This window comes from Drosophila erecta, unplaced genomic scaffold, assembly GCF_003286155.1.
Source record: "Drosophila erecta strain 14021-0224.00,06,07 unplaced genomic scaffold, DereRS2 tig00000126-arrow-pilon, whole genome shotgun sequence".
Classification (NCBI taxonomy): domain Eukaryota; kingdom Metazoa; phylum Arthropoda; class Insecta; order Diptera; family Drosophilidae; genus Drosophila; species Drosophila erecta.
Window position 1 is genome coordinate 50,783 of NW_020825209.1, and position 14,364 is coordinate 65,146.

The following is a 14,364-nucleotide window of genomic DNA, read 5'->3' on the forward strand; positions in this document are numbered from 1 at the left end:
TCAATGTAAAAACCACAACAATGTAAACCTAGCCCTAAGTGAACGAGTGTGTAATACGATTTTTTTTACTTATCTACAACTAAGAGCGTTGCTCCTAAGAACCCACACACGAGTATACATAATACACGTGTAAATGTATTTGCATAACTATGAGACGAATACAATATGAATACGATATGAATATAACTAAGACTATGACTCAGTATAACGCATACACAGCAAAGCATAAATCAATTTTGAGATGAAAGTCGGGTGTTCGGAGATCTTGGATCGTGTATAGGTGGAAATAGCACTGAGTGAAGGTGATGAGATGAGCAAATTGAGTAAGATGACGAGAACGAAAGTCGTGCGCGTTTCGAAGCTTGGGAAGAGGATGGGAACACGGGGACCAGGACTGACTAGTTTTAAACTCAACCGAAGGGCGATGAGCACTCATCGATAAACGTTAGCTTATAGCTGAAACTCGACAAGGAACAATTAAATTGACGGTCCCCAGTTGAAGTGTCGGCACTTATGGTACATACTATGCTTTCCAATTGGCACACTTTGCGACTCAAAATGTATAATCAAAATTAGCGACCAGATATAGATAGATGGTTTACTTTGCTTCCAGCACACCTTACCTTAATTTGAAGACTGATCACTCGAAGTAGAACTTTGGAGGGGCGAGGTTTAGAACTAGACAGGCCGTAGCAGGAGGTCTCAGGCAAAGAAACCGCGGGAAACGACTCTATTTTTAGGCGCGTGCAATTTCATCTTGGGTTTTTGGTTGGGGTCCCCATAAGCTTTGGGATAGCGATAGCAAGGAAAGTAGCCTTAGTTAAAGGTCAGGCCTATATGACCGATAGTATCTATATGAAGATAGAAGGGGAGAAAGAGAGAGAGAGAGAGAGAGAGAGAGAGAGAGAGATGAGGAAAGGGAGTGGAAAAAAGTTTGAGCGCTGATACGTTGTATGCGAGTATAGTCGAATTTTATATTTTATACAACCTATTATAATTAACTCTTAATGTAACTCACCCACGCATAATCTAGACGCATGGCGAAATTTCCAATTTCCCCAATGTATGTATGTATTTTTTTCTTGCTTCTTTTGGCAAACGAAAAGTCTGAAAAGTTGATTAAGTTGAATCATCCACGTTTTGATACCAAAATTCGATTTACATAGCTTATGCACATACGACTACGACTAAGTTCACCGTACGAATCTGTATCTATCTATAAGGAGAACCCTCCGTTTGTTACGCCCCACGCGATCTGAAATCGCCAGCTGCAATGCCATATACAGAGCATCCGAGTGCTCCGACCTCACCCCCAATGTCACCTCGTTTTTATTATATTCAATAAATGTGGAATTGTAAATCCAGACGCATGTATGTATGAGTACGGAGTACTGAGTCACACATAGCAGCTCAAGAAAGTGGAAGTTTAAATGTCGATTATTTGAAACATGTACTACTTACAGACTAACAGACATCGCAGATAACAGATACCAGATAACAGATACCAGATAACAGATACCAAATAACAGATACCAGATAACAGTTCGCAGTTTACAGTTCACAGATCGCAAACCCAGTGTGTATGAGAGAGAGGGTCGTCATGTGAGTACAGAGCCCTGGATTTACTCAACTTATTACACTGAGGACCTAGCCAACTAACTAACTAAATAGCATATTGATACTCGAAATAGCAGCAGTAAGGCCTCGATAAGCGAGGAGTCCTAACAGAAGAATACCGAAATACTGAATTACTGAATTACCGAAATACAGAAATGCAGAAAACCTAAAACCGAAATCAGATATCAGAATACCGATTAAACAACCGAATACCAACTAATAATCAATAGTAGGTTCGCCTGTTTATCTTGTGCACTAAGAATATTTTTTCCTATTCGTATAGATGTTCCCACAGCCTCCCCTAACCGAAGTTCCCAAATCCCTTGCCAGTTAAGTGAATGTATGCATACTGAACCGTATTATCCAATGAACCATTAGCTCCAAGCCACATAAAGCTTACAATTACAATTACATTAACAACTACAATTACAATTACAATACGCGATATTTAAAAAATAAACTAAACTACAGTAACAGTAACAGTAACAGTGCAGTAACTACATGGCTATACATACATAAGTAAAATAGCAAATCCGAGGAAGTAAGAGAAAATGACGGCTTACCCCAGCATTCAATTGAATATGCATAGAAATAGAAACCGCAATCGCAACCGCAATCGCAACCGCAACCGCAACCTAAACCGAAACCAAACGGTGTTGAGTGCAGAAAGGAGCGCAGTGGAGTGGACGTGGTCTCTGGTGGACCAAGATGCTTCATTCGGCTTCCTTCTGCGCTCAGAATCAAGGTCAAGCCACTTCAGTAAAATATCTCATCTAGTTGGAAACACTCGTACACAAACGCTTGCATACTTAGAGCGGTAGAAATATAACCCATACCAGTATCCGTAACCACACCCACACCCACACCCACAGCCACAGCCAGACCGATCGAAGATCAAGTCAATTCAGAATGAAAAAACCAAACAGCATTAGTATGAATACAAAAGCAACAGACAGAAGTTTCCTTTGGCGACAATTCCGAATTGTTTTTCCCATAAGCTCGAACTTCAGCTCGAACTCAAACTACAATAAAAACTATTAAGTTTTCCACTCTAGCCTAGTAAGAAATGTACATTTTTGTCTCCTGTACGTTCACCTGTACATATATAAGCAAGGTGCCAGCACTAGAACTAACCCAAGCGGCAAGCCGATTAAATACACTCCTACACACACATATATATGCAAAGCAAAGTAACAAAATAACAAACAAGTAACAACAAATTGAATAATTAATAATTTTACGTATTTGTGTAAGTGTCAACCAGACAACTCTAAGGAAGCAAAACCAAAACCAAAACCAAAACCGAAACAAAAACAAAAACAAATCCGAACCGAACCCAATCATTTCGTTATACGTAAATCGGAAAGCAAGATCATTGAAATCAGTCAAATGAAACCCAAATGAAACAAGCAACAACACAACGCAGACACTCTCACACACACACACACACACACACACACTCAGACAGACAGAAGGAAAACGAAGTATTTTCATAATTAAAACAGAAATGATATCGTGTTATTATTTAAATAAATAGAATGTATATAAGTGAACCTTTGTATGTGCCGAGGATTTCTTTCTTAGCCCCACCGGTTGCCCTCCTGCTGCCGGAACTGGAAATTGGGAACTGGGAACGGGGAACGGGGAACTTGGGGCTCTCGACTCTTTGATTCAGTGTCCACTTTTGCAATCTCCCCTTCTGCCATGCTCCCCTTCTCCACGGCCCTGACTTGATCCCAAGAACCAAACCTGTGACGCCGTTGAGTCCACGTCATCTGTGCGAGTGTCTGGTGGTGGGACCACTCATTCAGTCCACTCCACTTCATCCAACCAACCAACCAACCAACCAACCACCCACCCAACCATCGAGCGCAGAATGCCGCCTAACCTTGGCATGGTCGCTCTCTCAGTCTCGCCCCCGTCGATGCCCGAGGCCTAACACCAGATCGCTATATTAATCCAATGTCACCCTACCTGCCACCACCTAGCACCCACCACCCACTACCCACAACCCACTACTACTGATAACGCTAGTTGTAACCGTAACTGTTAACTGTCAGTCGATAACACGGGCCACTCATCACCGCCGGTGGTGGAGCACCACTCCACTCAGATCCAATCCAGCACACTTCCCTTACCCCAAGCCGCTGCAAGGATGGTGGAGGGGGTGGTGCCGCTGTGGGACTGGACGAGAAATATATACCTATACCTTTTATTTACCTCTTGTATGTATATGTAATGTTATTTATTTATGTATTTTACCATTGCCACATATGCCAAACACTCGAACACACACCTGCAGTTGTTCACCGCACTGCTCGGTGGCTATTCATGTGTGTGGGCACCATTCATTAGAAACATATTTCAGTTACTCCAACCCAGCGACAGAATGGTCCGACGCAACCAAGTCCTACATATGTCCTATAAACAAATACTATAAGATATCGGTCAATTTCCGTAGTTAGGATAAGGCTACAACCAAATACCAATACCAATACCAAATACCAATACCAAATACCAATCATACCAAACCCAAATCCACCAATCCACCAATTTGCAGGAAACTCGCCCAAGAAACTCTTCTCATGCCAGCTCTGCGGTAAGCTCCTCTGCTCAAAAGCCTCGCTCAAGCGCCACATTGCCGACAAGCACGCCGTGCGCCAAGAGGAGTACCGCTGCGCCATCTGCGAGCGCGTCTACTGCTCCCGCAACTCGCTCATGACGCACATTTACACGTACCACAAGTCCCGTCCCGGCGAAATGGAGATGAAGGACATTAAGCTCTATAACCAGTTCAACTCGTCGATCTGAGACTTAAAGCCCTTGCCGGGTCGCCTTAGCAGCGTGCCACAGCAAAGTCAACCAACAAAGCCACAGCAACAATCAACAGCGATGAAAGCCAGCACGACCACGACCATGACCTTGACCACCCCGACCACCGTAACCACGCCGACTCACACTCCAAGCCAGGCTCAGACTCCTACCTCAAATCCGATGGCAGATCACCAGGATCTGCCCATCTACCCATCTAAGCGACCAATGCCGCTGAACGACCAGTATCAACTGCTAATACAGCAGCGACAGATTATGACCCTGTACGACTATTACCTCTACCAGCGTAACAGTCACAGTCTCAGTCTCAGTCACAACCTCAACCACAGTCACAGCCACAACCACAACCACAATCACGGTCAAAGTCACAGCAGCAGCCACGGCCCTTCGATTGCCACCACGAGCAACTAGACATCGGCTAGAACCTAGCTCAAACTTAAAGCAATGCCATTATGTAGTGATATATATACATACCTACCAATCTATTATACACGACGAACAAAACGAGTAGGCCCCATTATCATTAGGAGGGGACGACTACGATCAATACAATTAATCGCGTATTATAACAAAAGACATTAGATGTAAGCTAGTTATATGGGGACATTTGAAACACTTTTAGATTAGACCTAGATTAGTCGGATCAACCTGTACATCGACTTGCTGACTTTTTCACAACTCACGCCTATGGACCAGTATATAGAATACGGATATACACTATTTACACTCTGTGGCCTTCTTTTACCTTATACCTCATACAACGTACTCGTAGTCAATTTTACAATTATAGCTATTTTCGTGTTTCTGTTGGTTCGAAAACGTACGGACCTCGCACAAGTTGCCTTTCTGAATATCTGCGTAATTTTTCACTCTACCTAGACAAACTGGACAGATTATAACGTGCTTTCTTCCGCAACATAAATATACTACTATGAAGCAATAAAATATATACATATATATATATATATTTATAACATATACAATATAACTCGACGACGATAGTTGATAATGAAATTAAGGCGCAAGAATAAAACTTAGGAGTAAGTCCCCAGTTTGCCGATCGACTTGTGCCTAGAGCTATAAATGTTGAAGCAAGAACAATAACGGCGTGGCATTGTGCGGCTCGGCTTTTCTCAACAAGATCAAGGAGAACTACCAAACAACACCCAAAACAAGAAAACACAATGTGTCGAGCGGAGAATAAGATCGAGATGCAAGAGAAGCAGACTCCTGAATCTTGCCCAAATCGGAGGGATGATGTAATGATGTACCAGAATGCCAGTGCCGCAATTTGCAATTTACTCGCTACCAGCGTCTCTCTACTCGCACCCGCTACTCGTTATTCAGTCAGTAGAAGATCGCGCGCTTGCTAAAGGTTAGCCCAACATCTTAAACTACATTGGTAGCCAAGTATCCGACCATGCGCCGATACGTAGTTAGTACATTACATGCTATCTCCCTCTCATGGCCACGTTCTACACACTGTCTTACTCTCTACTGAGCCCAGCCGTCTCTACTCGGCTGTATCTGCATCTGTCTGTACAAGCATTTCTTCTTCCTCTGTACCTATCCTTTATCTCCTTGCCAATCACACTAACGATCCATTAAGCGTGCTTCGCCTTCTTCGCGATACGCTCTAATCTGTACAAATTGTTTCTAGATGAAAACAATTAACCCGACCAGCCACTGTGCAAAATCAGTCAGTGTATGGTTAGCTTGGCACTAAAAATATGCACTCTCCTCGTCTAAACTCGCCGCTCTGGCCATCATCCGCCTAAGTACTCTTTTGTATATTGTAAACCATTGTAAATTGCCTGCTCATTCGCGCTCGGAACTCTACTACCAGTTCTCGATCTGGCTCTCTTTCCACTAGACTCGCCGTAGCTATAATCTAACCACTCATGTACAAAGAACATCTGCGACCTGTAAGTACGACCCACTCACTCGCTACTGTAGTCGATCCCTGTCTCTCTCTCTCTCTCTCGCTCTCTCTCTTTCTGCCTATCTCTTCGTTTCCTACTCGCTCTATCTTACTCAACTCGCTTACACGTCTGACAACATGAATTACTCCATAGCTAAGCCACATTTAGACGTAACAACAGGGCGCTCACCTATCTATCCTCCTATTCACTCTCTATCTCAAGTTTTACTAACCGTAGTGACCAGAGCTATCTCGCTCCTCCCCGATTGATTTGGACATTTTCAGCTAAAGTCGCCGAAAGAATCACCCGGATGCGGTGGTATATCATTCCTCCCACTAACACCCCTTTCTCAGCTCCTTTGTACTTCTGATCTTCGAACCTCTGCTCCTCTTACGCAGCGTTGAAATGGCATCTGCGTTTCCGGTACTCGTATTGTTGTCACTTTCCTCTCTCTTTACTTTTCTCTGTCTCATTACCTACTGAACCCTCTGATGCAACTGTAAAAAATAAAAGTACTACCCACATATGTAAAACAACACTATTTTCAACTATTAATAGAAATATTGAAAAATACAGAACTAAACAATGAATAACGAACGCTGCAACCACAAATAGATCCTTAGAATCAGTCTCTTCAAATATTAAACTTTTTGTTTTGGTAAGTTTATGACGTCGGAGGGCCACGAAAAAAAAATACACACATATGTAAATCGAATCAAGATTCGCCACGCTTCTTTCACGCTTAATGCATCGAATCGAATCGGGGCCCCAACTACTTACTGCAATCATAGTTTATCATTTACTTACCGCTTTCGTTTCGTTAGATTTCCCTAATTAACATGCGAAAGAAACCCAAAAAGAAAACCTAAACCAGTCTAACAAACCGAAATGCAAATTAAAATCACCAGAATTGAATCAAAGCGAAGGGCGAATGCTCGCAAGACACATCTGAAATCCATATTCGAAATGTGAATAGCTTCTAATTTAGACTAATATTTATTGCTTTACTTTTGATTCTTTGCTCTCGCTAATCTCTCTGCATGCCACTCGCCAATTGCTACTCGCTTTGCCACAGCTACTCGCTTCTCGCTGATTGCTCGCTTAAGTGTCCTCAATCCTTGGCGACGACTTCATCTGCTTGCTACCCTACATCATCATCACAAACATACATACCCCACACACGCTCACAAATACACCCATAGACACTCATTCACACGTACGTGTTTTGATTGCATGTGCACAATGTTTGGTTTGTAGTGTAACTCGTTCGTACCTCGTATGTATATATGTACAAAATCGGTTGTTATATAGACTAATTTCCCTGTTTACGCCTACGAAGTAGTAACAAGAGTATAGTGTACAGATCAGTTTGAAATACTCAAAATCGTGCGTTCTCAGACCGCCGGCGAGTTTAGTTGGTAAGTGGCTCATGCATGCATTCGCCGCCACCAGAAACTCGACGGCTCCTAAAAAGGTATCTTAGCAGGAAAACAGTTAGTAAAATTAAGTAGAATTCCTTCTCTGCCATAACTCCACACATATGCACATAACATATAAGCTTAGACATGCTAAAAAAAAAACCGTCAAAACGAGGTTCAAACATATCAAGCCTACGACAAAATTAACCGCTTCCGTTTTCAATCCGACCCGTTTCCGATTCGTTCTCTGAAGAAAGCATATAATAAAGAAATAAGAGCACAACGAACCGGAAACCACGATCGGAGTAGCCAACGTAGTGGCAAAACCTAAATCTGAACTTGAAACGACACATGCATTTATCTTTACCTTTATAATTACACACATATGTATTCGAGTATTCAACTATATAACGCTTTACCTCTACTCTCTGCTAGCAATTAATTTAAATTTATCCAATTCAGGAAGTTCCTAGTGCTAAATTTGAGCATTCAAGCATTACTATCTACCGTGTTTTATTTTAAACATCTTCCTCTATCCTGTCCTATACTCCTGAAGTCCACTCTCCCCGTTCCCAGCCACTGAACTTGTCGCCCCGCAAGGGAGTCGATCCAAGTGACAATCTTCCATGTAACTTCACCCCTTAACGTGCACTTTTATTTTCATACTTCCTGAACCAACCACAAAAGCAATATAAATATCAATACCAATACCAATACCAAATACCAAAACCAATAAATAAGCCTAAACCAGTTCAAATTGATAAGACCCCACAGCCCTATCAACTACGCCAGTCCGACCGATCTAACGCCATTCTTTTTTATCTCCTGTGCAGGACCGCACAGCATCACCCGCTCCGCAGCTACCTCGCCCACCAGTTCTACCTCATCGCCGCCCTCGCCGCCCACAGCCCTGATCTCGCCGACCAGTTCGCTGAAAGGGAGTCTGGCCGCCGCCGTCTACAGCCTACAAAGCCACGCCCACGGCCATGTCCTGGGCCACGCCACCTCGCCGCCGCGTCCTGGCAGCGTGGGCAGCAGTGTGGGCAGCAACCTGTGCACCTCCACCTCCATGGGTTGTGGTGTGAACTCTGGCAACAACAACTGTGGCAACAACAATGGCAACAACGCGAACAGCAGCAGCAACAACGGCAACGCCACCAACAACAACAACAACAGCAGCACGAGTCCTGGCAGCCAGGCGGCGGCAGCAGGAGGAGCCGTGAACCAGGCGGGCACGCCACCGCTACCGCTCCGCATGCCACCACCCACCAGCGGCGGCATAAACGAGCCGCAGGAGTGCCCCTACTGCCGCAGGACCTTCTCGTGCTACTACTCGCTGAAGCGGCACTTCCAGGACAAGCACGAACAGTCGGATACGCTGTATGTGTGCGAGTTCTGTCACCGGCGGTACCGCACCAAGAACTCACTGACCACACACAAGAGCCTGCAGCACCGCGGCTCCAGCGGCATGCTGAAGCGGCTACTCAAGACGACCGCCATCAAACACGGACTGGTGGGCCACGGACATGGGCACGGACATGTCCACCACCCGCATCCGCACCACCACGCCCTGTCCCATCCGCGCACCAGTCTGTATGACTTCACCAGCGAGCTGGGACAGCCGCCACCGGGCATCCAATAGGAGCTAAGTTGGAACGCCATCTTTTAGAGAACGATAGAGACGTGGTCAGTCCATCAGTTAGTCCATCAGTCGGTTGGATGACCAGTCGGTTGGATGAGAAGCAGCAGCCAAGACCAGCTACAAATACTTTGCCCATTGTTTTCGCACTGGACCGACGATCCCCCAGAAAGCAAATGATCAGGGATCTAGATCTTCAGCGTGCACTAGGTCATAGCTAATTAATGATTAAGCATATTAGGCATATTTTGGCGTCAACTGTTTTATTATTCTTATCCCTATGTTAGGTAATTATTACGATTATTTTTTTGTGTATCTTAACTCTATTCGTACTATTAGTTATTTGTGCTGCTCTCACCTACTTAGTAGTTGAAGCACCTTCGCTGCTTCATGTGCAATACCTCAAGAATCGTGTAAATAATTTCGATAAATCTTAAATACCTCTGGAAGCTGCTGCACGAGCAGGCCAACAACACATACAAACATACATGCATACATATAAAACACACAATACAAACAGCGTGAAGTTGCGTTTACAGAATACTTATTAGAAATTAGAGTTATGTTACCATTAATGACAACAACAAATGGGAAGAGAACGAAGGACTAGAACACACACACATACACTCACACAATCAGAACCACAACTACAGCCAAAAGCACACAAACACACATGCTGGGGGTCGTGACCTGAGGGCGGGAGCGGTTGGAGCAATAACGGTACATATCATGCAACTGCAAATAAATCTGAATCTGCAGCTGAAACTTAATCTGAAACTAAAAATGAAGCTGCATCCGAAATCGCAACCGAATCTTAAATAGAATCTAAGCCACCTGTCGGGCGCTACCGGTACTCAGCCGCCGCCCCCGCACTTCCAGCATAAATATATGTGGTTGTCATTCGTGTGGTTGTGTTTTCGTTTAAACACACAGACACACACACATATATGCACACACGCACACAGCAACAGGCCAGAAACACACAATCATACAATGTACACTTTAATACTTTTTTTTACTAGTTTTAGGCGCATTAAACTTATTTTATTTGCCAACTGCTGCGCCAAACGTGCGTTCTCTAAAGAGTCGGATTCCAGTAAGAAAAGATAAAGGTCCTACGGATCGGCGGCAGATTAGATTGTATAAGATGTGTGTATTTTTTTTTCGAGGGAGCCCTAACTGTAAATGTAGCTCATATTTAAGACTAGAGTAAGCCTAATTCAAATCTAATGTTAAAAGTAGGTGGGGCACGGAGGAGATAAACGTGCAAAAAGCAAGAAACACAAGAGACAAGAAACAAACAAAAAACAAACAAAACAAACAAACCAACAAACAAAAGAAAAACGTTATCAGGGATTAAATATCAAGTATGCAGTAGGAAAGTAATTATTTCTACTTATTCACAAATACGACGAATAAAGTAACAGAAATTAAAATCATTTTTTTATATACACGTATACACATATAACAAAACGCGTATAAGCGATAAATGTGCATATGCGTACGCGTAAGCGATGAGAAACAACTATACTAAAGTCTATGTATACATGTATATACTTTACACCATTTACCATATACAATTTATAAGCCGATATGCCGATGATATACACATACCACGGCAACTAGTACGTCTGGTGTATAGAAGATAGAGGAGCTGTACACGTTTTTGCAAATCAAGAATTAACGTATTAAACAAAACCGCAAAGTAACTCAGTGATTTTTACCAGCGAAGTACAAATGTTCTGAAATTAAATTAACTAACAAGTAATAAGCGCCGACGCCGAGCAGATCAGAAAAGCATATTTAACGAAGTGCAGCCTGCAAGCAGAGCAAATCGAAAAGTATCTAGAAACGGGAGTAGCTATTCAGCGCAGAATCAGAAAAGGCCACAGTTAGCACTGCCCAAACAACATTGTACATGCCACTCGGGTCGAGCTAGAAAGCGATATCTGATCATGTTGCATCTGCGTCTCCAGCAATTGGGCACAGATGCAACCAGAAGGGGGCAGCCAATATGTGAAATATGTGAAGCGGCCCTTCTCAGACTGGAAGTGCAAAGAACCACCCACTAGCATCTGTGTTAAGAAAATGTTAAAGTCAAATAAGTACGAAGAATGTGTATCAATTCAATGTCTCAGGAATTTCTTAAAATTTACCCAATTTACACCTTATACTATAGAACACACACTGCAGGAACGTCTGGAAAGACAGCTAACAACAAAATCTTCCAACCAACACACCTCCAATGGTGCATATCATCATCTCATCATCAAGTGCGACTTTTCCGAATTCTTGTCAAAACGAAAACAAAAAAAACAAAATAAAATAGTTATAGGGGCATTAACACGTACCGATTGCAGTAAAGCAGTAGGAATAGGAACAGTTGTAGGAGAGTAATTAGTATTCTTTGTGCCATGCTACCCTGAAACAATAGCCCTACGAATAGGGATTGGAAGCCCGGGATCGAAAGCCCCGTGCAGTCGAAATAGGCATTGGTGATCAGCGGTCGGCGATCACTGGTCACCATGAGGTTTCCTTATCAGCGTACAAGCAAAGATCCATCCAGGTTAAACTACATATGCACCATAAGCCACATATGTCAAATATGGCAAGTATGGCATATGGGCAGGCACGTTCTCAGCTATCGGACCATAAGGTCAAGGGCAGTCTTGCTCCGTAGATCTGACATAGTCTTAATTAATTTATTCAACCTCACAGATACAGATACATAAGGTGGGGGAGGTTAGAAGGGGGTTAGGTGGAGTCGAAGGGAACGGAATGGATGAGCGGGATGAGCGGGATGAGCTGTGTGGCACTTTTGCTTTCCCCAGTTGAGGGTCCTAGGAGTCCCATTTTCATTTTAGCATAGAATTACTCTTCCGCGTACACTTACTTTTACTTTACACGTATTTATGATATTTTTTTTTTTCTAATTTTAGAACCTAATTTTAAATGTGTTTTATACTTTATTATTCTGAACTTGGACGGAATTACAGTTTATGCTAGTATTTAATTGGTTACAATTTGTAAGACATACTCCATTTATTAAATTTTTTTAATATAACGAATACGAATACGAAAAGAAAAGCAGAAACAAAAACAAAAACGAAAAATAATGCAAATGCAAAACAAACTGTGATCTTACAAATCTTTGAAGTGTGAAATTTTTAATTCTCCTTGTACGAAATTCCATTTTGGCTGTTTATATTTTTAATTATGTTATTACAAACGAGACAGTTAGTCTGTTTGGCAAAATTTATGTTTAGAACCTCAACGAAACTGTGAATGCGGACTTTTGTATTATTTTTTGTGCGCCTTTTTTATACACGTATTGTTTATGTATCCCAATTAAACCTATTCAAAATTTTACTTTTTGGCATGTGTTACACAATAAACAAATCATTTTAAGCAAAACAAACAACAAACTATATTTTCCTTATCCCCAAAACGCACTACCAGATACATACACTTTATTTGTTACCTATTATTATTATTTGTTCGACCTCGGCCCCCACAAATCGTTACATCGGGAAAACTCAGGGAAGCTTACCAATGCTCAGGGAACCACTACACTTAAGAGACCCTTCTATCGACCCTATATATTATATTGTTCTTGCTACACGGAACAAAAACCAGCCAGAAAAGAAAAGAAAAGAACCAAACCAGCATCAGAAGCAGAATCAGAATCAGAAGCATAAGAATTTCTTTCGAAAGGATTTAGCATGGCCAAAAAACACTGATGAAAAAGACGCATATATTCGTACCATTAATAAGAAGATTTTGAATCAGATTAATGTAGTTTATAGCTCTAACGTTCGTTTAAAGATATTCTTAGAAATAGAAACGTATATATATACCCCATATTTGACGCACTTTCCCCCACCCGAAAACCACCTGCGCATTACTTCAAATGCATAATGGTTCGGAGGACACCAGAAATTCTATCTAAATATCTATTTATCTGTTGTTATCTGTCACTCTCCCATGCGCAAGTACCTTGTACATGTATGTGTGAGCAAAATTTGAATTTGAATATTAAATTAAAATTGAATAATCGAAGAAAGCGTAAAATTACTAAAAGGATGAACAAAATGCAACGCATATCACAAAAACATTCAGTACGATAAGAAAGGGAAAATTATTACAAATTAGAACACAAAACTTTAAATCGGAAAATTAGATAATTGAAAATTATTAGTCGAAATTATTAATTATATTATACACAATACATGTGCGTACATATTATTCTATATGTGTACAGGCATATGTACATATGCATATGTTTATATGCCCAAAGCCAAATACATTTCGGAACTACGCTGTTTATTAATTTAACTTTTCGGTATTTAAAACAAAAATCTGTGATTCACTACAAAATTTAAATTTTAAAAATTATTGTATAGCGCCAAATAAGCGATAACGATGTTTAAGCTTAACCACAAGCTAACCAAAGCAAAGCAAAAAGAGAAAAACGAACTTTTTGGATTTTATCTAATAGCCAAATACGATGTATATGCGTTTGCATTTTTCCAAACTTTCGGCTATACATACTCACATGCATATTTTACTGAGCATCGGCGCACTCTCGGATGCCAAGGTGACCGACAGAGATTCGGATTTGGATTCCGATTCGGATCCAGATGCAGATATAGATACACTTGACACGTTTGATACACGCTGACATGTCCTTCACCGATACAAATCAAAGCACAATATATGCAGATTAGTTGTACTCGAAGGAAACCTGAAAGAACATTAAAAATAATATAATGCTATTACTATTTTTTTTTTTTTGTAGGATTTACTAGAAATAATATATATGTAATTTCGAACACTTTTAAAGTCCGAATTTATTAACAAAACAAAAATTAGGAAAGAAAGCAGATGAATAATTATCATAAAGTCAGCAAAGAATTACACGTTAGTAAATAAAAGG

The 14,364-nt window shown here is 41.6% G+C and overlaps 1 protein-coding gene across 3 annotated transcripts in view; it reads left to right on the top strand.

The window, feature by feature from the left end:
* LOC6555769 (broad-complex core protein) overlaps positions 1-11,744 on the top strand; it is a 49,653-nt gene extending 37,909 nt beyond the window's left edge. For 2 of the 3 annotated variants that reach the window (XM_026982147.1, XM_026982148.1), the window contains exon 8: positions 4,178-5,725. In XM_026982147.1, the coding sequence (XP_026837948.1) occupies positions 4,178-4,428 (251 nt within the window). In that variant the 3' untranslated portion in view covers positions 4,429-5,725. Of the gene's footprint in view, positions 1-4,177; positions 5,726-8,622 lie in introns of those variants that run through there. The other variant, XM_026982144.1, reaches the window with a different exon arrangement.
* The last annotated feature ends 2,620 nt before the right edge of the window (positions 11,745-14,364 follow it).